Source organism: Octopus sinensis, linkage group LG1 (assembly GCF_006345805.1).
Source record: "Octopus sinensis linkage group LG1, ASM634580v1, whole genome shotgun sequence".
Taxonomy (NCBI): Eukaryota; Metazoa; Mollusca; class Cephalopoda; order Octopoda; family Octopodidae; genus Octopus; species Octopus sinensis.
In genome coordinates this window covers 54,879,025-54,901,326 of record NC_042997.1, presented here as the reverse complement: position 1 = coordinate 54,901,326, position 22,302 = coordinate 54,879,025, and the positions used below count along the sequence as shown (strand labels likewise).

The window sequence follows — 22,302 nt, the reverse complement described above, 5'->3', positions numbered from 1 at the left end:
TGTGATTTAAGGAAGATTTGGCTGCTGTTTCTAGCATGGATAGCGACCACATAGAGGTTTCTTCACTGACTTGACTCCGTACATAATTTCTAGCTTTGTAAAAAATAAGTATCCCATCCTAGAATATATTGAAATGCCAACTGAAGATTCAGATGTAAGCTGAAGATTCTAAGCTAGCAATTTGATATATTATCTACATCTCACATTTATCAAATAAAATATTCTAAAACAACCTTTTTTTAATTTAACAGAATATATTCTGATATATTATTATGCAATCTAAAATGCATTATTATAAAATTAAATTTTCATTGAATATAAAGCAATATATATATATATATAAAGCAATATATATATATATATATATATATATATATCATCATCATCATCATTTAGCGTCCATATATATATAGACAACCTCGGGACACTAAACTTTTTGGAGGAGATGATAAAGAACCAAAATATCTGGCACCTTGCTGTACTCAAGAACACCTGTCCTCCACAGCAGGGGTGTTAGTGTCACTCCCACTGATGAAGAGGATTGGCCTGCAAGAGTCATGTGCCAGTGCCACATAAACTGCACTCATGCCAGAGCCACATAAAGGCACTCATGCTGATGGCATGTTAAAAGCAGCCAGACACATTGTAAAATGGTTGGCACTAGGAAGCGCATCTAGTTGTAGAAACCGAGCTAAATCAGACTGGAACCTGATGCAGCTCTCCAGCTTGCCAGCTCTAGTCAAACTATCCAACCCATGCAGCATGGACGTTAAAGTATGATGATGATGACAATGATGATATACATATATAATCAACATGGTGAAACTTACAGAACCCTGAGAGGACAGACTTGATATATCCCACCAGGTAAGGAAAACAAAATATCAGGACTTAGTCAATGAAGCCTTTGTCAAGGGATTACATCCAGCTTCATTCTCCACTGAAGTCAGCTGTCATAACTTTCCAGTTAGATCAGTGTGTTATTTCCTGCAGAAGAAAAGTCTGAAACCCAGACAATTGAAGAAAGTCATCGAGCAGCCAAAACTAGCTCAAGGTGATTATGGTTGATAAGAGACTATAGATGAAGACTAGTTTAGTCCTCACTGCCCCACATAGGCAAAGCGTACAGGCTATAGAGTGAAACACTTGTGACCCTAAGATACCTGCTGACAATATGGAAGGGTTTCCAGCATTGCAATGGATTTGGATTTAGAAGTGCCTGCAAAGTCTCTGAGTAGCTCCTGCAGTTTGTGTGTGGAGCAAAACATCTCTGATGTTTATTTCACCTATATGCACACATACAAACATATATACATATATTATTGCTTTACATCTGCTGTTACATACATGCAAAGGTATAAAGGTTATTTGCCAGATAAGTTGTTTGTTTTGAGGGGGGTTTCTTTTTTTTTCTTTTTTCTATTGATAGATGTCCTTCCAATTATTAACCACTCTGTGGAGTTAGAATGAAAGCAGTCTCTTCATCAGTCAAGCAACATGGGATAAGCAGAATTAAGTGCCTGCCTCTAGAGCACAACGTTGATAGTTAATACAATTTAAACTTCTAACCAAGTGGTCTGCAATCCTTCACCTAAACCACACAGCCAAATTATTCTAGACTAAATTGACAACAGAAAGAAAATGTAAAAATGATAACCTGGCATGACTGTGTGGTAAGAAGTTTACTTCCCAACCACATGGTTCCAGGTTCAGTCCCACTGCATGGCACTTTGGGCAAGTGTCTTCTACTATAGCCTTGGGCTAACCAAAGCCTTGTGAGTGTATTCGATAGACAGAAACTGAAAGAAGCCTGTCATATGTGTGTGTGTGTTTGTCCCCCACCACCACTTGACAACCAATGTTTGTTTGCATTCCCAAAACTTAGCAATTCAGCAAGAGACCAATAGGATAAAAACTAGGCTTTAAATGAATAAGTACTAGGGTCGATTTGTTCAATTTTTCACTTCAGTTCCCCAGCAATGCTGCAGTCTAACGACTGAAATAATCAAAATATTATAGAAGAAATTTTTTTAAATATTAAGTTTTTACTGCAATTGAGTCACAACTTCTGCTACAACTACAACACTTACAGCTATAACAACTGTTACATCAGACTAATTGTCACAACTGCAACACCGCTACAACTGTTACAGCCACTGTCAATTGTCACCAGTTAGAGTGATGTTACAACAACTATCACAACTAGAATATTGAATCTAAACAAAAAGAAAATTTCATAAAAATCAAAGAATATAAAAATAATATAAGAATTTTTATCTTTTACCTGTTTCAATCACTGGACTGTGGTCATGCTGATAAACCACCTTGAAGGGTTTAGCTAGACAAATCAATCACAGTACTTATTTTTTTAGCCTAGTCCTTATTCCATCAGTCTTTTTTACTGAACTGCTAAGTTAAGGGAACATAAAATCAAATTTAATTGTCAAGCAAAGGTGGGGGACAAACACAAGCACACACACACATAAATATATATCACCATCATCATCGTTTAACGTCCGTTTTCCATGCTAGCATGGGTTGGACAGTTCGACCAGGATCTGGGAAGCCAGGAGGCTGCACCAGGCTCCAGTCTGATCTGGCAGTGTTTCTACAGCTGGATGCCCTTCCTAACGCCAACCACTCCGTGAGTGTAGTGGGTGCTTTTTATGTACCACCGGCATAGGGGCCAGAGGAGCCTTGCAAATGGCCATGATCGGTTGGTGCTTTTTATGTGTCACTGGCACAGATGCCAGTCAAGGCGGCACTGGCATCGGCCACGTTCAGATGGTGCTTTTTACATGCCACCAGCACAGGTATCACAACTACAATTTCCATTTGATTTTTATTTGGTATATATATATATAATATATATATATATATATATATATACCAAAATTCTCATATGAGGTAGTCAGTCGTGAGCTACAGTAGAAGACATTGCCCAAGGTGCAGCACAGTGGGACTGAACCTAAAACCACTCGGTTGTAAAGCAAGCTTTCCACACAGCCATACTTGTGTGCATAATAATGTTTTGATGTGATCTGTATTATTCAAAGATAAGGTTTGACTTATTTATATTAATGTACAAGTGTACAGTGAATATTGTTGCTTAACACCAGGTTGTCTCTGATTATTCAAACACATTCCAGTTGTGACCATCCTATTTTTTCTATCATTTGTAGACTACATTATTTTAAGTGTTCTTACTTTATTTATGACAAGGTGTAATCTGAGAGATTTAGGTATTTCTAGTAGGCCAACTAACTACACAGAAGATTCCTCAGTGCTTCTTTAAATGATAGTGTATCAGATTTATGAATGATTAAGAAAATGTGAAATAGAAAGAATAAATTTACATCACTTGATCAATTTGTTTTGAGTCACATTCCAAAGTGAAGTATATAGAGTGAGGATAGATTTCTAATCAATGGGTCAAGAAAACAGCTGTGGATTAGGTTATCAAAAAAGACATCAGGTATAGATATATAAATTGGTTTATCTGAATTGGGCCATGTGATGATGGTAGTAATAAGATTTCAATGACATTTCTTTGAAAGAAGTTACTAGATTTTTGGAATTTTAAAAATGTTTCACAGTCCTTGTTTATTTCATTTCAACTTTAGAAGAAATATAAATCACAGCAAGTGTCATCATTATTTTCTTTTTTAAGAAAAGAGGATAGAAAGATCTCAGTCGTACACAATATATATACATATTTATCTTGTATTGAGAAATACATATCTAACTTGTATTGCTGACACAATAAATTTGCCTTTGAAAAAAAAAATGGTTGGTAGGAATTATGAGACAGGAGTTTAAATCTACTGTAAATACACAAAGCAATTTTATGTGGCACAGTTCATTTCACCATAGGGAATAAGCACAATTTTTTTTTAAAGTGTTCTTTTCTCTTCATGTGCCATACCTACAGGCATCAACAATCATGGATCTCTATGAAAATTCTTGAATTGGTGAAGATAAAGTAGTGATTTCTCATTGCCATCTGCTGTTTTTTAATATTTTACTCATCTAGTCTCCCACTTTCCCAGGCTTAGCTTTAAAGCACAGGGCTTGTTTAACCCATAGGCAGAAAGGACTGGTTCACATTAATTAGGATGTATGCACACATCAGTGAACCTGTGTGTCATGTCTATGAGTCAGCCCTCCTCTAAGTTCTTCATGCCTTAACCACAGAACCAACTTCTGTTATATGGCCCATAACTAGAGCCCCTAACAGATAGTACCACCCTAGTAGTAGTAGTGATTAACAGTATAAACTGTACAATTTTAATCATCTCTCACTTTTCATTTTATAAAAGCAAGTCTAAAATCACTGCCATATGAAATTTAGCTTCAATAGAGAAGCTCTTTTATAAGTAATCAGATCAAAATTCATTGACAAATCCATTTATCTTTAAAGACTGACATAAGTCATACTCGCTACGTTCACCTTTATATTAAATAAAAAGAACAAATGAAAGAAGTGTCTTATTTCCATCAAGAGAATATATATTGTAATTACAAAATAACTTTGAAATTGCACATGAAAATGTCTATGGAGTAAAAACCAAATCATATCTCACCAAATACTACTTCAAGTACTTAGGGAAACATCATAACCTTACAGAGCCTGCACAGCTCTATTGATAAATTATAACAAACTGCATAAAGTGATAACTCAACTACAGAGGTATGAGTTTGTATATTTGACCAGAGGCACTATTCTCTACATGAAATAAAACACTAAATTTCATTTAAATCATATACTACAATAAAGATGTGATGGCTATGAGTATAATGATAATTTTACGAAGTTCAGATCTAAATCAACATTATTGACTGTTAAAAGTGATGTACTTGTAGGTTGTTTTGAAGTATTAACTCAACTATATAATTCATTGGCAACTCTACTTTCCAATATCTGTAGATGAAGGTGAACCTTACAGAAATGTATCCTCAGTAACAATTGTCACAACAATCTGTGCAATTCACTTACCAAACTAATCAGCCAACATTTTGTTTTTTTTAAATAACATTTGTACATCAATTACTTGCCAGTCAGGAAGTTCATGGTTCTGGAAACATTCATTGAAATACATAGCTATTATTTACACAAACTAGTATTTCCTAAAATTAAGCGGTAACCTTAAAAACAAAATTATATATTGCACCATTAAATCATTTCTTCCAAATGTTAAATAAAACTATAGTGAAGCATTATTATTATGACAAGAACAAAAAAAGATGCTTTTATATGCTTACTAAACTTGAAGAATGTAACAGCCAAGTCTCAGTTAACAAACTGCTATCTTCAAAATGGGTATCATAAATCTTAATATTATAATGACAGGATAGAGACAGCAATAAATACAATCAAATGCTGACCAATTAGGCATTTGCCAAAGATCTTCTCAAATATTTGTGACTGAGGATGCACAAAAATGATAACAAACTTAAAACCAATTCACTTATAAAAAAATAATACAAACTATTTAGCATATTTAATTCTTTTATTTGTTTCAATTATTTGACTGTAGCCATGCTGGAGCACTGCCTTTAGTCGAACAAATCGACCCCAGGACTTATTCTTTGTAGGCCTAGTACTTATTCTATCAGTCTCTTTTGCTGAACCACTAAGTTACGAAGGCGTGAACACACTAACATCAGTTGTCAAGCGATGGTGGGGGTGACAAACACAGACACACAAACATACACACATACAACACACATATACATATATGTGTGTGCAATAGCAAAAACTCAGGGAGATGAACTAAGGTGGAAAGTGAGACAGGTACTAGAAAAAGCAAAACTTCCCAAACCAAACATCACTAAGGAAGAAAGGTTCGCTATCAAAAGACTACAGAGTGAGAATTCCATCATAATACTTCCAGCGGCCAAAGGAAATACTACAGTGGTGATGTCTGAAAAATTGGCAAGTCTCATAAGTGATGGTAGCTACAGCAAAGTAAAGGAAGACCCAACTCTGAAAACAGAGAGGAAGTTGTCACAGACCTTGATCAAGAACAAGGATCACTTTACACCAATGAAGTACAGACAACTGATTCAACACTAGTAAACTACCACACATGTACGGTCTTCCTAAGATTCACAAGGATGGTATTCCATTAAGACCTATAGTGAGCTGTAGAGGTTCAGCATGTCATCTACTGAGCCGCTTCCTTGTGGATATAATCAGTCCGTTAGCAGGAAAGTCAACATCGTATGTGAAGAATTCCATCCACTTTACAGCAGGGATCAAGGATACCCCCACTGCATTCAACCAGACGGTGAGTCTAGATGTACTAAGTTTGTTCACCAAAGTCCCAACTGATGAAGCACTATCGGTTATTCAAGAAAAACTAGTGACAGACACCCATCTAAAAGAACATACTAGTATACCAATAAGAAACTTGATGGAAATGTTGACCTTCTATGTTGAAACTACCTACTTCAGAATGGACACTGATATATATTGACAGGAAGAGGGTTTAGCTATGGATTTGCCATTGTCACTGATAATAGCCAATATATACATGGAATACTTTGAGAATTTGGCTTTAGGATCAACACCACTAAAACCAACCCTATGGCTGTGATATGTTGATGACACCTTTATTCTCTGGTCCCACCAGGAAGATGTCCAAGTACTGTTAGATCATGTGAACTCAATAAAGCTATCCATACAGTTCACAATGGAAAAGGAAAAATAATTAGCTAGCATTCCTGCTAGACGGCAGTGGCGGCGATGACAATTTCCCCAAGACACCCGATGAAGGCTGGAGAATATATCAGCCGAAGCATTGTGTTAACAACAAACAAGATGAGGACAAATATCCATCAAATGTAAATAATGTATATAATTCCTCATCTCTCAAATATAGAACTGTATGAAACAAAATAATGTCTCATAACTCATCAGATCACTGCCGCACTACTTACCACTTCAGCTTCATTGTAATGTGAAATACATGTGTGGCTTCCACACTTTTTTCCCCCAGTTATGAGGAATGACTTAAACTAAACAGTGTAAGCTTTTGAGAAAAAGAAAAAACAACTATACAGTGCTAATTAACTCCGTATGGTAGCTACTTACATTTAAGTGGACTAAGTATCGATTTCATTAAAGACACAACTACACACATGAAATGGCAATTATTTTGCCAGTGGGCAAATATTTGATTGAAATTTAATAGCTTTGCTTTATCAATTTATTTTCAAATAAAATCAGTAAAAAAAAACAGCTTAAGTTTAAATGAGAAAAAAATGTAATAAGATGAATTGAAGTCTTTTGTTCTAAAACTACTTCAAGTAGACCTAAATATACCCTGCTTTACAGTTTTAACATCAGCTATAGACAGAGTTATCCCTATTCAAAAAGCAAATGCACAAAAGTATCAGTTCCAACTTCCTTCAAAGTCAATTAGTAACAGTTAAATCAACATTTTAAAATTCCATCTTCTGCATACAAAACAGCTTAACTTTTGAGATTCTTTTGACTAATGCAATCAATTTAACAACAAACAAGTTAATCAACTTCACCTTTTAAATATGTTTAGAACATGAGGATTTTAGGTACGTAAGCAAGCACTAAGCAAACAGTGGAATATTTAAACAAATAACTTGTGAATGACCCAAATTCCTTAACTGTTAATTGTACTTGCATTTCTCAGTCTTTTTTTCATAGCTGGGTCAATCTTTCCTTTGTGAAGTATAAAAAAAAAGCATAAGCTAAGAGAGAATAACATTCCTGCAGGGCTTTTCTACAAATAATGCATGACTGAATAAGGTGAATGGGTGTAAGCATTCTTGTTATTTTTACCTCAAAAATTGTCAGGACTATTCTTAAACAACATCATTATGATATGAGCCTGTTATTACTGCTTATAAGCATGCATACACACACACACACACATATACAGAATTATGGGTAGAGAAAATAACAAGAATGCTCAATAGACATTCATAATGAAAGTGTATTCAACTATTATGTGTACATTCATATATGCACATTCAACAATCAGTCTAGCAATTCTGTTACTGAATGTTTCATAAATCTAGCAAGTTAATTGTTAACTCTGGAGAAAATGCTAATATATCTAAAACCCAATTCTCATTTTGACTATGATCAGAGAAATGAAGCAAAAGAATTTTAATGACAAAGGAAACAGCTTCTGGTCAGGAAGCCAATTAAATATACAAGACCTCAGAAATCTTATTATACTATAAAGTAACAGTAAAATAGCATTTGATGATGTTCAATATAAAGATATCGATATTTGAATAACAGAAACATACCATGCAGAAAATTCCATACACACACTGTTTTATGATTTCTAACAAATAGAATGAGTTATGACAAATGAGGCTAAAATATTCAGTAAACAACTTAAATAAAGACTCTACTTGCAGTGCACTAGTTAATACAAAAAGATGAAGAGAGATTTGTGGAACTAGTCTTGCAGATAATTTAAAGCAATACACGTCAACAGAACAAATCAATAGTTTGTTAGAGACTTCTTTGTTGTTCCATTGATTAATGGCTTCATAAAAAAAAATTATGGCAGTAATGGAGCAGTTAGCATCAGGAAGACAAAAATGCAGGATAAGGAATCAAAAGAACAGATTTTCTTTAACTTCAATGCATACTAAAAGAAGTTCTATATTTGCATCATGCATAATCAAGACAATAGAGAGAAGGACAGTTGTGAACAGCTCAATATATTTGGCAATCATATATTTACAATCAGAAGAATATGGAATGAGTTGGTCAGTTATCAAGAGACAAATTAAGAAAAATTAGCTCTGGAAGTGACACAGAACAACAATTTAAGAAACATTGCCAACTTCTTTGTCTAATATCTACTTAAGCAGTGCATCCCATAAAGTGAATTTCCTTTTTTAACTGGGTACAAAGTCCCAAATGTATAAAGAAATTGAAATGTGATATTCTTGTTTTCAGCAATAGCAACCTAAGTGTAAGGAAATGAAATAATTTTAACTGGAAATCAAAACTGAACAAATTTGATCAGGTAAAGATCATCGACTAGTTTTCTTTGCATTCCATAGATTGTATACTAAAGTTCTTACTGTTGTTGCTCAGCCTAGATCTAAGTATACCTATGACCAAAACCATTCTGGCCATGAATATCCAGTCTTTATACAAGCATCTAAAACATTTTTCCTTGCTTAAGATGGTGGACATGATTTGAAAATCTGACTGCTACTTCTAGAAAGTCAAGCAACCACACTTAGAGTTTTTGTTTTGATTGGTCTTTGTCTTTTTTATTCAGTGGTAGCCCCTTCAGTTTTATTTTTCTTCAGTTAATATTAAGTTCACTGCTTTGGGTGGTGAGCTGGCAGAATTAGTAGCATGCTGGACAAAATGTTTAGCAGCATTTCATCTGTCTATATGTTCTGAGTTCAAATTCCACCAAGGTCAACTTTGCCTTTCATCCTTTCAGGGTCAATAAAATAAATACCAATTGAGCTCTTGGGCTGATATAATCAACTTACCCCCTCCCCCAAAGTTGCTGGCCTTGTGAAATTTGAAACCAATATTAAGTTCACTGGTTATTACACTAGGATTGATAAGATAAAATTCAAAGAATCAATTTTAAAATATTTTGCAGACACATTTCACTCTCATAAATGCAATTGCTTCAATAGATAAGGCATTGGACAACCTACTTATAAATTCAAATACACTGCAGAAAGTTTGTAATGCATTAAAAGAAACATAATTCTATATACCTCAGTACACTTAGTTATTAAGAATAGGATCCAGATCATCTGGAAATATTAATTGCAATTGGCCAGTCCTAACCAAAGAGTGATTTATTTTTCAGCTATTTAACACTATCAACTGGAGCTACACAATGATCTTTATATGACTTTCACACATCTAGGAGACAATCACATTTTCTATAATATCCCTATTTCTATCTTCTATTCCTAGAAGTAATATTTGTAAAAGTCTTGCTAAGTTATCTATACAAGAACATTGATCATAATGAACTATAATTCTGGAATATTTGAGGAAATTGAGTAAAGTAGAGTAAGTGTGTAAGAGGTATAGTTTTTATATTCTATCAACACGAGCAAAACAAGAAAAAGCTGACATCAGAAATAGAATCATAGTTTCAGTAACATATGAGATTAGTTCTTCTAATTGTCATTTCTGCTTTATAAATATTCATAAGCAATTAAGACATTCAGTAGTTTGTAAGAATGCATCTATATTGTTATCTTCTTTAATCATCTTGTTACCACCATCATCATCATGATGACACCATTCCAGAGAGAATGGAGAAAAAGAACAATTAAAGTTGCTGTTTCTTATTTCTTTGTTGCCCACAAGAAGCTAAACATAGAGGGGACAAACAAGGACAAAGGGTTTAAGTCGATTACATCGACCCCAGTGCGTAACTGGTGCTTTATTTATTGACCCCGAAAGGATGAAAGGCAAAGTTGACGTCAGCGGAATTTGAACTCAGAACGTAAAGACAGACGAAATACCTATTTCTTTACTACCCACAAGGGGCTAAATACAGAGAGGACAAACAAGGACGGACAAACGGATTAAGTCGATTATATCGACCCCAGTGTGTAACTGGTATTTAATTTATCGACCCTGAAAGGATGAAAGGCAAAGTCGACCTCGGCGGAATTTGAACTCAGAACGTAACGGCAGACAAAATACGGGTACGCATTTCGCCCTGCGTGCTAACGTTTCTGCCAGCTCGCCGCCTTAAAGTTACTGTTTCTAAAATCACTATGAAGGCATCGAGTTTCAGGCACAACTTCAAATATCCAGGAAATGCAACTGAAGCAGTATTAGATTTAAATAGCCCTGTATGTGTCATAGTTCATGTATATACATGTTGATAGGCAAGTTACTGTGCTATTCATCATGAAATAACATCTCATGGACGTGTGGTGTTAAAAACAAACTAAACATCAGAAGGAGAAGAACATTTACTCAGTGGCCAGCATGACCACCAGTTGCATGTCAGCCTTTTTAGGTCTTCTCAATGATATGTAGTTGCAACAAGCTACATGCTTAAATGAGAATTAATTGCTTCTGATATAAGAATCAGCGAGTACAATATTCATCGATATTGCAGATAGCAGCCTGGCTGAATAAAAATTCAGTATACATTTAGCAACATGACTACAGTAAATTAAAAAGTTAATGAATTCCTGAATATTTTTAGAATATCAAACAACAGATTATTGAAAGCAATTTTAGTAATAGATCAGACTGCTAGATTTCATTGCAATTGGAATAAGTGGCTTTAGCTTCAACGGAATTAATATCACAAGTCTAATGAAGTTGAATAAGGATATTTTCTTTGCTGATTAAACACTGATTGATACTTTTAGATAGATGACCCTTTCATTTATACTTAGAAATGGAAGGAAATTGATTTTTCTTTGTGTGTGTGTGTTGTTGTTTCTATTATTCCACAATATAAACGATGTAATGGAATAACAGAAATGCTTTTCACACATCCTGTATCATATTGAAGAAATACTATTCAATCACTGTCCAGAATAAATGCAAGCTTACTAATGTAATTAGGTTATTAACGAAGGCAAATGGTTACTTGCTTTCATATGATGCTCTACATTTCCAACAACAACCTTAATCTTTGGATTAATCGCTTTGAGAAACATTTTAGAGATGATGTAACTCCAACAGAGTCAATCTTTTTCCTATAGAATACATCAATGCTAATTCCAGCTAACCAACAGTTGACTGCTATGTTGAAAAGAATAAGTCACTGCAACTGACGAACCAATTGCACATTAGTCTTATCTACTATCAGGATATCATGGTTATTTTATTCAATCAGCTTAATAAATTAGTGAAATTATTCCAATGTATATACTGAATCTATGTACTGGGATAATTATTATATATATAAAGGAATACAAAAAATGGGACAAGAACGCAAAACATCCAGACAGTTAGATGATACAAAAAAGGGACAACAAAACATCCAGACAGATGATACAAAAAAGAGACAAGGAAAAACAAGGATGAGTCATTCGGAGTTTTCTTTCCTCAGTCAAGTTCCAGATTATCTTTGCAATTTCAGCTGATTTTACTCGAGATTGCTCCAATCTGGCCAGCTCCAAGGAAAAACTAAGCTAAGAGCACTAGATTCCTTGGAAGAAAGCAGTGAATGAAAAAAAAAACAGAGAAATGGTACACAAATACAAATCCAACTAATAAGACATTAACAACAGGTGTCTTTTGACTAAGGACTACTTAAATTAAGCTGGCATGTGTGGAAGTGAAGCCTTATGGCAGGGACATATGAGATGACAGTCATGGGGAGAAATATAGATGTTACATGGATGGTAGTCAAACCAAAAGAGAAAGGTCAGGCTTGGCCAAACACCTGTCACATGGAGAGAGAGGAGAGAGGTAGCGACAGAGGGATAGAAAAATTAGGGAGGGATGAGAAAAAAAGAAAAGGGACAGAGTGAAGTGAAAGAGGAGGGCAGGTGAGAACGAAGAGAAAGCCAGGAAATGTGAGAGAGGGGGAACAAAAGAAAGAAGAGTGGAAAGAACGAAGTAAGTGTGAAGGGGTTCTTAGAAAGAAAGTGTGAAGGAGCAATCTCGAGTATAACCAGCCAAAATTACAAAGATAATCTGGAATTCAACCGAAGAAAGAAAACTCCAAATGACCTGTCCTTATTTTTTCTTGTCCCTTTTTTGTATCATCTGTCTGGCTGTTTTGCATTCTTGTCCCATTTTTTTGTATCTCTTTTTATATACATATGGCAGAATAAGTACACTTTGGTCTTATATATATATATATATATATATATATATATATATATATATAGATAGATAGATAGATAGATAGATAGATAGATAGATAGAAATAATATAATATATATGCATATATACATACACATATGTATATATACATGCATATATGGTACAGGACATCAAAACAACGTAGACAAAATGAAAACAAAAAACAAAAACATAGAAAACGAACTTTTTTTCAAACAGCGAAAGAAACAAACAAACAGGCAAATGAGACAGGTAACATAAAGAACATTCCCTTCGTCAGTTGTCCCCTGTTTTATCTACTCCGTGTTTTGAAGGTAGGGACAATGAAACACACAGTAGATAAAACAGGGAACAACTGATGAAGGGAATTTTTCTTTAAGTTGCCTGTCTCGTTTCTCTGTTTGTTTCTTTCATTGTTTGAAAAAATGTTCATTTTCTATGTTTTTTATGTTCTCGTTTTGTCTACGTTTTTTTGATGTCCTGTACCCATATATGCATGTATATATACATATATGTCTGTATATATGCATATATTTATATATTATTTATATTATATGATCAAATGCCAGGCATCTATTTCCAAGTAACTTTTATATATAGGTACATACATATATATAAACATCACTAAGGTGACAGGGGCACAGAGTGGTATCAGCATTGCTAGAAATAAGAGTCAAAACGACTTAGTAGCCACAAAAAGCACTAACTTTAATGAGTTAAAGGAAACAGAGCTCCCTACAGAAGAAGCAAATATACCCATTTTAACGATTTCTTTAAGTTGACGTGAGTTGAGCTGAGCTTAACCCTAGATGCAGTAAGATCCACTGACAAGAATCAAGATGCTATGCATCAGAATTCGAAATCACATGATATGGCTATATCTGCTTCTTCAGTAGAGAGCTTTGTCTCACTACAGTATGAAGCTCTGTTTCTTTTGTCAACTTATTGAGTTAGTGCTTTTTGCGGCTAATGAATTATTTTGACTCTTATTTCTAGCAATGCTGGTACCACTTTGTACCCATATCACCCTAGTGATGTTTATAAATTTGCCTTTAAGTTTTAATTGCTAATAAGCTACCTACATTATTTACATATATATATATACATATATGTACATATATATATGTACATCATCATCATCAAACTGACAAGAATCAAGATGCTATGCATGATGATGATGATGATGATGTACATATATATATGTACATATATATATACATGATTTTTATGTTAAAACACTTGTGTACACATGACAGAGTGTAAATGATTTAAGAGGAAAACTGGTATAAGAGGCATCAAATGTTGTGTGCAAGAGGGATGACTGCACTGGTTTGGTTATGTGATGCATTTGGATGAGGACCACTGCTTAAAGAAGTGCTGATCTCTAATTGTGGAAGGTTAGACCCAAAAATGCATAGGACAAAGTGGCAAGAAAGGATCTTCAGATGGTGGGCCTTACTGAGGAAATGACAAAGAACTGGAAGTTCTGGTGATTTGCTGTACTTTAGAAGATACATCAAACAGGGTAAAATCATGGTCATCCATACATACAGGTATGTATTTTGCAGGTGATGGTGCCACATTAAATGCACTCATGCCAGTACTGCACAAATGTTCCCGTACCGGTAGAATGTAAAAAGCACCAAGCACACTCTGTAAAGTGGTTGGTGTTAGGAAGGGCATCCAGCCATAGAAACCATGTCCAAACAGACAACTGGAGTCTGGACAGCTCCTGTCAAATCGTCCAACCCATACCAGTATGGAATATGGACATTAAACAATGATGATGTGTATGTATATATATATATATATATATATATATATATATATATGCAGGTGCATATTTGTTATATTGAAGATAAATGTGTTCATATATAATCTTATGTATATTTGTGAATGTGTATGGCACGTAAAAAGCACCATCCGAACGTGGCCGATGCCAGCGCCACCTTGACTAGCTTCTGTGCTGGTGGCACGTAAAAAGCACCAACCGATCGTGGTCGCTGCCAGCCTCCCCTGGCACCTGTGCCAGTGGCACGTAAAAAGCACTCACTACACTCACGGAGTGGTTAGCATTAGGAAGGGCATCCAGCTGTAGAAACACTGCCAGATCAGACTGGTGCAGCCTCCTGGCTTCCCAGACCCCGGTCGAACTGTCCAACCCATGCTAGCACAGAAAACGGATGTTAAACGATGATGATGATGATATATATGTGAATGAACATTTGGAATTGCAGACAAGAAGGGAAAAAGTACTTCATACATGAAGAAGAGGTACATTTTTAAAAATATGATTCAAAGCCAAAATTTGAACAGCTGTAACAAGTTTCCAATCTCTGGTTAATTTGTACGGATAGTATACAAGTTTGAAAATCAGAGACATAAATCTTTCAGTTACAACGAATCAAACTTTCACATTAGGCAAGAATAGAAAAAATTTCTTATATTGGCACAAGGTAAATTTGTAGGGGAAAGTATACTCAATTAAATCAACCTCAGTATATGACCGATACTATTTCATAGATCCACATGATGAAAGACAAAGACAAGCCCAGCAGGACTTGAACACAATACACAAAGATATAGAACTAAATACATTTAGTCTAGTGCTTTACCATTTTTACCACCCTAAACCACAGTTCTACAAAAGATTAATTCTCTTAAACTGCCAATTACTACCAATCACATCAATACTAATAAAACTTAACATATTCTCAATTCTCATTTAATTCAACTTCTAGTTCTTCTCCAACTATACTTTACTGACTTTTAGTCCATTGCTTTCTTTGTTTTGTTTTTGCTTTTTTTTCTTAATTGTCACTCATCAAGCTATATATTAATCATCCTGAAAACTAATACAATGATCCTTTAAAGATGATCAGTGAGTATCTTACTCATTATTGTCTTTTTAATGTATCAAGAAATTCTTTAGAAGCTTCACAAAAATGAAACACTGGTAAATGGTTAACTTGGGTGACAACTGCAATCCTTTACCCAAGATCTAGACACATGGAGATCTCTTGTTGGCACCCTATGCTTCACATGAAGTTAATGGATTAAGAAAATACTGGTAGATTTCTCTGTAATCCATTCGACAATGCTCTCTTATTCAACTTGCTGTACTAAAGTTGTGTAACATCTCTACTTTCTGCTTGCTTGATCAAAAATGGACTCATCACTATATTTACTAACACATCATCATCATGAATAATGTTAATATGGAACTTTAAAAATTGTGTTATACTGTAAAAGAAATTTAACCAAGATATATAATCATTCTTGTCTTGACAAGAACTAGAAATGAATAATTCATACATGAACTGATATCCAGTAACAAACATATCAACTCCATCTTCTTATAAAGCTGATTAAGGGATAAGGGATAAATATTCAGTTGAATCTTGCACTGAAAAAAAATTGACCACAAAAATAAGTATGCAGACCTTTGGGGAGATGTAAAAGAGATATTACAGAAAATGACAATAGTAGCTTTAACCAGCAGTATTAGTGTTTGGTGTTCACACAAGAGATATAATCATTCTTGTCTTGACAAGAATTAGAAATGAATAAATCCTTACATTTTGAAAGAATATACACAAAAAATAATAAATCAAGTAATTTATTTCATGCTCAATAGACTAGAAAACGTTGACGTCTTTTTATTGTTTGCCATAAAACAATTTTAACATTGAGTCAGCATTTTTTTTCTAGTTCCAGTCATTGGCCTACAGTATGCTAGGATATTGCCTCCAATAATTTTTGGGTTGGTTATATCAACAGAAGTACTAATTTAAGTCTGGTACTTATTTCATCAGTCTTTCTTTGTCAAACCACTAAGTTTCAAGACAAATTTTACTTTTGTTTTGAACAGGGTGGGTGAGTAGAAAGAGAGAGAGAGGGAGAATTTTTTAACAAGAATTGCACTGACACAACTTGAAGTTTCAACCATCATCGGACTGTCCAGTTATGGCTTAGCTGACCAAAACTTCACAGTCACTGTCAATACTATTCTTGTTAAAGAATAATTAATTTGTGCTCTACCAAAAGCATTGAGTAATCCTTCAGTTTAATGTTTTTATCTATTATATAAAATCCATTCTGTCTGTGTGAGTGTCTTCTAGGATCTCGGGCATCCTCCATCCGATTGTGCTCAAATTTGATATGTAGATACCGACGGTATCAGGGCATGTATAATTCTTGAAAAAATTACAAAAATCGATTGCAGGTGAGAATGCAATCGATAAAGCCATGGGAACGTGTATTTGTACGCACAAGTACATCAGTCGAAATCCGTCTTTTGCTGGTGTCTCAAATTTAGGTTAAATCAGTGTTTCTCAAAGGGGAGGCCTATGGGACGGTCGGACAAGTTGTTTTGAGAAAATTTGGTTTAAATGTTTGACAACTCAGCACCGTCCATTGGACGGGGGGCGTTTTGCTCGTTATAATATATAAACAAACATCAATGTATGTGTGTGTGTGTGTGTGTGTGTGTAAAAAGATATTCACAGCAAAGTAGCAAAGAGAATGTTAAAAACTTTAAATATCATCATCATTTAACATCCACCTTCCATGTGCTAAACAATGATGAAAACAAAACCGTAATAAAATGAAATGAAAATAAATTTATATATATCATCTAAATGTTAAAGGGATTTCTAAATCCTTGTGTGTGTCCCATTGACCTTAATGCAAAATCATACACTAAACAAGCTCTACAAACAAAATCCTATCATTGCCAAAAACTGTTATCTATAAGATAACATCTTTGCAGTAGTGTATCAACACCATCCTACTTCTATCTATGCTTTTCATACTGGCATGAACAGAACAGGTTATCAGTTTTTATTCAGAGTTTCTGCCCTCCTAGACTGGTTGAAGGATGAAAACTCACACGTGTATTTCACTTTTTGCTTGGTTTGGATGCTCTTTCTACCACAAACTATTTCACAGAATGCAATGCAACCAATACCAAAGCGATTGTCATGTGACCCACCTTGACCAATAGCAGCCTATTTTTCAATAGCTATCTTGAACTTCCTGTATTTCTTCATTCAGTAATCCGAGCCTGAACAAGCCGGGTTTCTGAAAGCCTACAAACTTTAAGTTGTATGGAGGTGAATAAAACTTCCACCTGCATCAACTACTGTGCCAGGGCTGGAAAGAAGGACAGGAGAGACTGCAATATTGTTTCCCTTCACAAGAACAAAAAGGACAGAAATGATTGCACCAACTACAGTTGAATATACTAGCTAAGCATTGCTGGGAAGATCTTCCTTTGTGTGGTCCTAAACAGAAGGCAGAAAAATCACTGAAAGGATATATCCTGAGTTTCAGTGTAGCTTCAGATCACTCCATAATTGGCATGATCTCCTTTCAGCAACTACAAGAAAAATGCTGAGAGCAAAGATAATGACTCTAATCACTTTCACTGATCTCATGAAAGCCTCTAACCTTATGAACAGAGACAAGTTGTTCAGAATCTTTATCAAGATTGGGTGCCCTCCAAGGTAACTCAAAATTGTTCATTCATTCCACATAGATATGAACAACAACATACAGTTTGATGGCTCTTTCTTAGAATCCTTTAGTATTCACACTGAAATGAAACAGGGTTGTGTGCTCCCCGCAACTCAGTTTGGTATTTCCTTCATTATTATGCTGATGCACACTATTGGAGCATTAAGTGACAGTATCTACCTTCACAAAAGATCAAACAGGGATATGTTTGTTCTGTCTTGAATGAAGGCAAAAACCAAAGTACTCATCAGGGACATGTTGTTTACAAATGACTAAGTACTAACAGTACACTCAGGGGAGCAACTGCAATGCCTCATAGACAATCTCACAAGAGCCAGTCAAAACCTCAGTTTCACTACTTGTCTGAAGAAGACAAAAGAGCTGGGTCATCAACAACTACAAGCTGGAGATAGTGCAGGAGTTCATATGCCACAGCTCCACCAATATGAATAACCCTCTCTAGAGTTTGATATCAACAGACATATTGGAAGAGCAGCCTCAACACTAGCTAGGCTGATAATGAGAGTCTGGGAGACCAGTAACCAAATGGCGCATACACTAAAGGTTGCACTTTACAGAACAAGCATCCTCAGCATACTGCTTTTTGGTAATGAAACCTGAAGCATCAATTCCCATAACACTATCTCAATGCCTTCTGCCTACACAACGAGTGGACTGAATCACAAACAATGACATCCTAACACACACTCACAGATACCTAACCTTTTCATCCTAGTGCACCAACAATGCCCTAGGCCTTGTGCACTACATGTCCGATAGGAGGATCCCAGAAGATTTGCTGTAGGATGAACTGGCCTCTGTCAAGAGAACCTGGAGGTGGCCTCATCTTTATTTCAAAGATGTGAGAAAGACATGAATTCTCCATATATGTACACTGAAAGGAAGAAGAGCATTAATGATAATTGCCCCACTAGAGACAGGAACTAGAAAAGAGTTTGAAAAGAAAAGGAGGGGCTGAAGCTTCCTAATGAAGAGAAATAAAATCAACAGAAAAAAACCAGCACCAAGACATGACTAGAATAGAGAGAACAGTATCTTCAAATGCAGTCACTGCTGGTAGGACTATCATTTACATGTGGGTCTCTATAGTCACTGTAGCTACTGCAAAACTATCCAAGCTGAGATCTATGTCTCACGAAACTAGCAGACGCCTCATATCCTCATCATTTAACGTCCGTTGTCCATGGGTTGGACGGTGGACTGAAGGGCTGCACCAGACTATATATATAAACTTGTGTGTGTATGCGCACGCGGGTGTATGTACATAAATATTAATGTGTGCAGATCTGTATCAGTGTTTACGTTTGCCCAGTTTGAGAATCGATACTCTTGATTATATCCTCTAACGTGTTTCTACAAATAGAGATCGATAAAATAAGTACCTGATTTTAAAAAATACTGAAGCCGATATGGTCGACGGTACCTTTGAAGGCGGTGGTGCTACAGCATGGTCCCGTCCAATGACTAAAACCAGTAAAAGTATGTATGTGTGTGTATGCGTTTGATAAATACATTGGTACGAAACTGTAGGAGCTTGAGTCACTGTAGCTCCCCAGTCAATAAAAATATAAGTACTATATTTAATGCATTGAGATTCGTTTCTCCTGTTTGAAATATCGCTATACGATTTATATATTTTAAATTTTAAACACGTTTTGTGTACACAGATGCTTGTTCATTTATAGTAATTATTAGTCAAAGGATTTGGTAAAAAAAAAATTACAACACATATACAAGGCAGTAGTTCGAGGCAACACTTTTAATATGCGAGTTATTTTGACAAAACAAGGCAGGAATATATGTGAACGTCTTCCCACCCGACCCGATACGTGACAACAATGTCACTAAATATCTCGTTCTTCCTCTCACACGCATATCATGAATTATAAATACAATGGTTATCAGGTTAGTCTGCATCAGCATAATAATAATAACCAAGCAGAGCCATCCGAAAAACATATGAACAGAATTAAATATATAATTACTTGAGGAAAGAAACAGAGAATTCTTTGAACGATGGTTATTCGCAAACGAATTTTCTTTTTATTATTTCACGTTCTTTTTCTTCGTTTTCTGTTCGTGACGAAGGACCACTGTCCGAAGTGTAGAATTCTCTTCTGCTTCTTTGTAATTTCTCTCTCTCTCTCTTTCTACCTACCCTCTCCCTCTCTCTACCTACCTAATTAACCCCTCTATCTATCTATCTAGCTCTCTGGATATTTTATATCTTTAAAGATGTGTGCGAGTCTGTGCATTTTCGTTTCTTTGACATACATAACTAATCCGTAGGACTTAAAGAAGAAAATAAAAACACTTGATATTTCTAATTCGGTCGAAAGTTCGTACAATTCTGAAGAAACCATAACTGTCAGTTTTGATTTAGAATGAATGTCAAATTAGAATTGAGTTTCGGGTTTGTTTGTTTGTTTTTCGCAGTGTTTGTGTTGTTCATTTTATTTTTTTTCCCTCTCATTTGAGAAATAAGAAACTTAGTGCGATGTATAAATAGTAGATTGTAACAATAATAAAAGTTTTAACAAAAAAAAAAAAAACAATACCCTTTTCAGATCGAAGTTATGAGATTCCTGTGTTTCTTTAAAGTATAAGGGATAAGAAGCAGTTCCAACTGTGTAGTATGGTTCAAGTTGCCGATTCCAATCACCGAAAACATACTACTGCACACGGTATCCACCCCTACACTTTTAATAGCAATTTTTTATGACATTTTAAGAGACGAAATATGGAAATTATTAGGGTATATATAAAGGGAACACGCGAGTAAAGAAAAATCTCTCTAATAGCTGGCTTACACTCTACAAGAATTCTAATATTACACTTTGATCTAAGCCAAAAGGCCGAGAAGTAACTCTAATAAAATCAGAATGCATTACACGAGTCGACAACGAAGTTTTACACATTCTAGTTAACTTAAATGGGCACCCAGTTTTGGATCCTTGCAAACTCAAAAAGAACATATAGGTTGAATGCGTGAAAGAGTGTACTATTACAGAGGAAGAAAGAAAGACAGACATAACTTTGTCATAACTAAAATATACTTAATGCGAGCTAGGTGATGTCTTTTTCAGCCACCAAAGAAGGAAAATACCACTATAAAACCTTACCTTCCAGCGTGACTTCTTTACCGGCCTTTTTCAATGCTTTGACAGCTTCGTCGTGTGTAGCATCCCGTAAATCTTCTCCATTCACAGATATTATAGCATCACCGACGTACAATTTCTCCGTTTTGTCAGCAGCCATACTCTTAAAAATCTTACTAATTAAAATAGGCATTTTGTTTTCCTTCCCACCTTTTATGCTAATACCCAGCCCGTTTGCTTCTTCTTTGATCACACGAACAATTCGTTTCTGTCCAGTAATGCCATCCGGTAAATGAGAGGGTCCACCGCAGACATTACGGAGCATCAGCGGTGCCCCGCTAGTGTCTTTCTCGTTGACGTCCGAAACGCCATTGCTGACACCGTTGGCAATGGATGAAGCGTCTGGGTTTTCGTCCAAGGTAAGCACCAAGGATTCTTCGGTAAGAGACACATAAACCAAACACCATTGTTGTCGGAAATAGACTTCGTAGAGACCCGAACGCGAGACACTAGCACCAGCTGCTGCAGCCGCCGCCGCCATCTTGACCTTGAAATCGACAAACAAAACCACGTGACTGACATTCACTACCGAAACGGGAACTTCCCTATCCGAATGATGATACTTTTTTTCTTTTCTTTTTCTAGCTAAATTGTTTACCTGTAACACTCATTCAGCTAAGAGTAACAGTAGCAGTAACTCGCCGGCACTGATGATAGAAGATTATAGGATTAACATAGCTTTAAATATAACTATCAAATGCTAACAATATGTAAATAAAGCCGGAGCGACTTGTCGCTCGTTTGTACAGGAGGATGAGTGGGAAGATAAATATTTTTTTCTTTCTTTTAACG

General features: G+C 35.4%; 1 protein-coding gene across 2 annotated transcripts in view; it reads right to left on the bottom strand.

The window, feature by feature from the left end:
• Positions 1-22,302, bottom strand: part of LOC115212996 (beta-1-syntrophin-like) — a 47,451-nt gene extending 25,149 nt beyond the window's left edge. For both annotated transcript variants that reach the window (XR_004998202.1, XM_029781871.2), the window contains exon 1: positions 21,475-22,302. Coding sequence is in view for 1 of the 2 variants with exons in the window: in XM_029781871.2 (XP_029637731.1) it covers positions 21,475-21,991 (517 nt within the window). In the remaining variant the exon portion in view is untranslated. The remainder of the gene's footprint in view (positions 1-21,474) is intronic.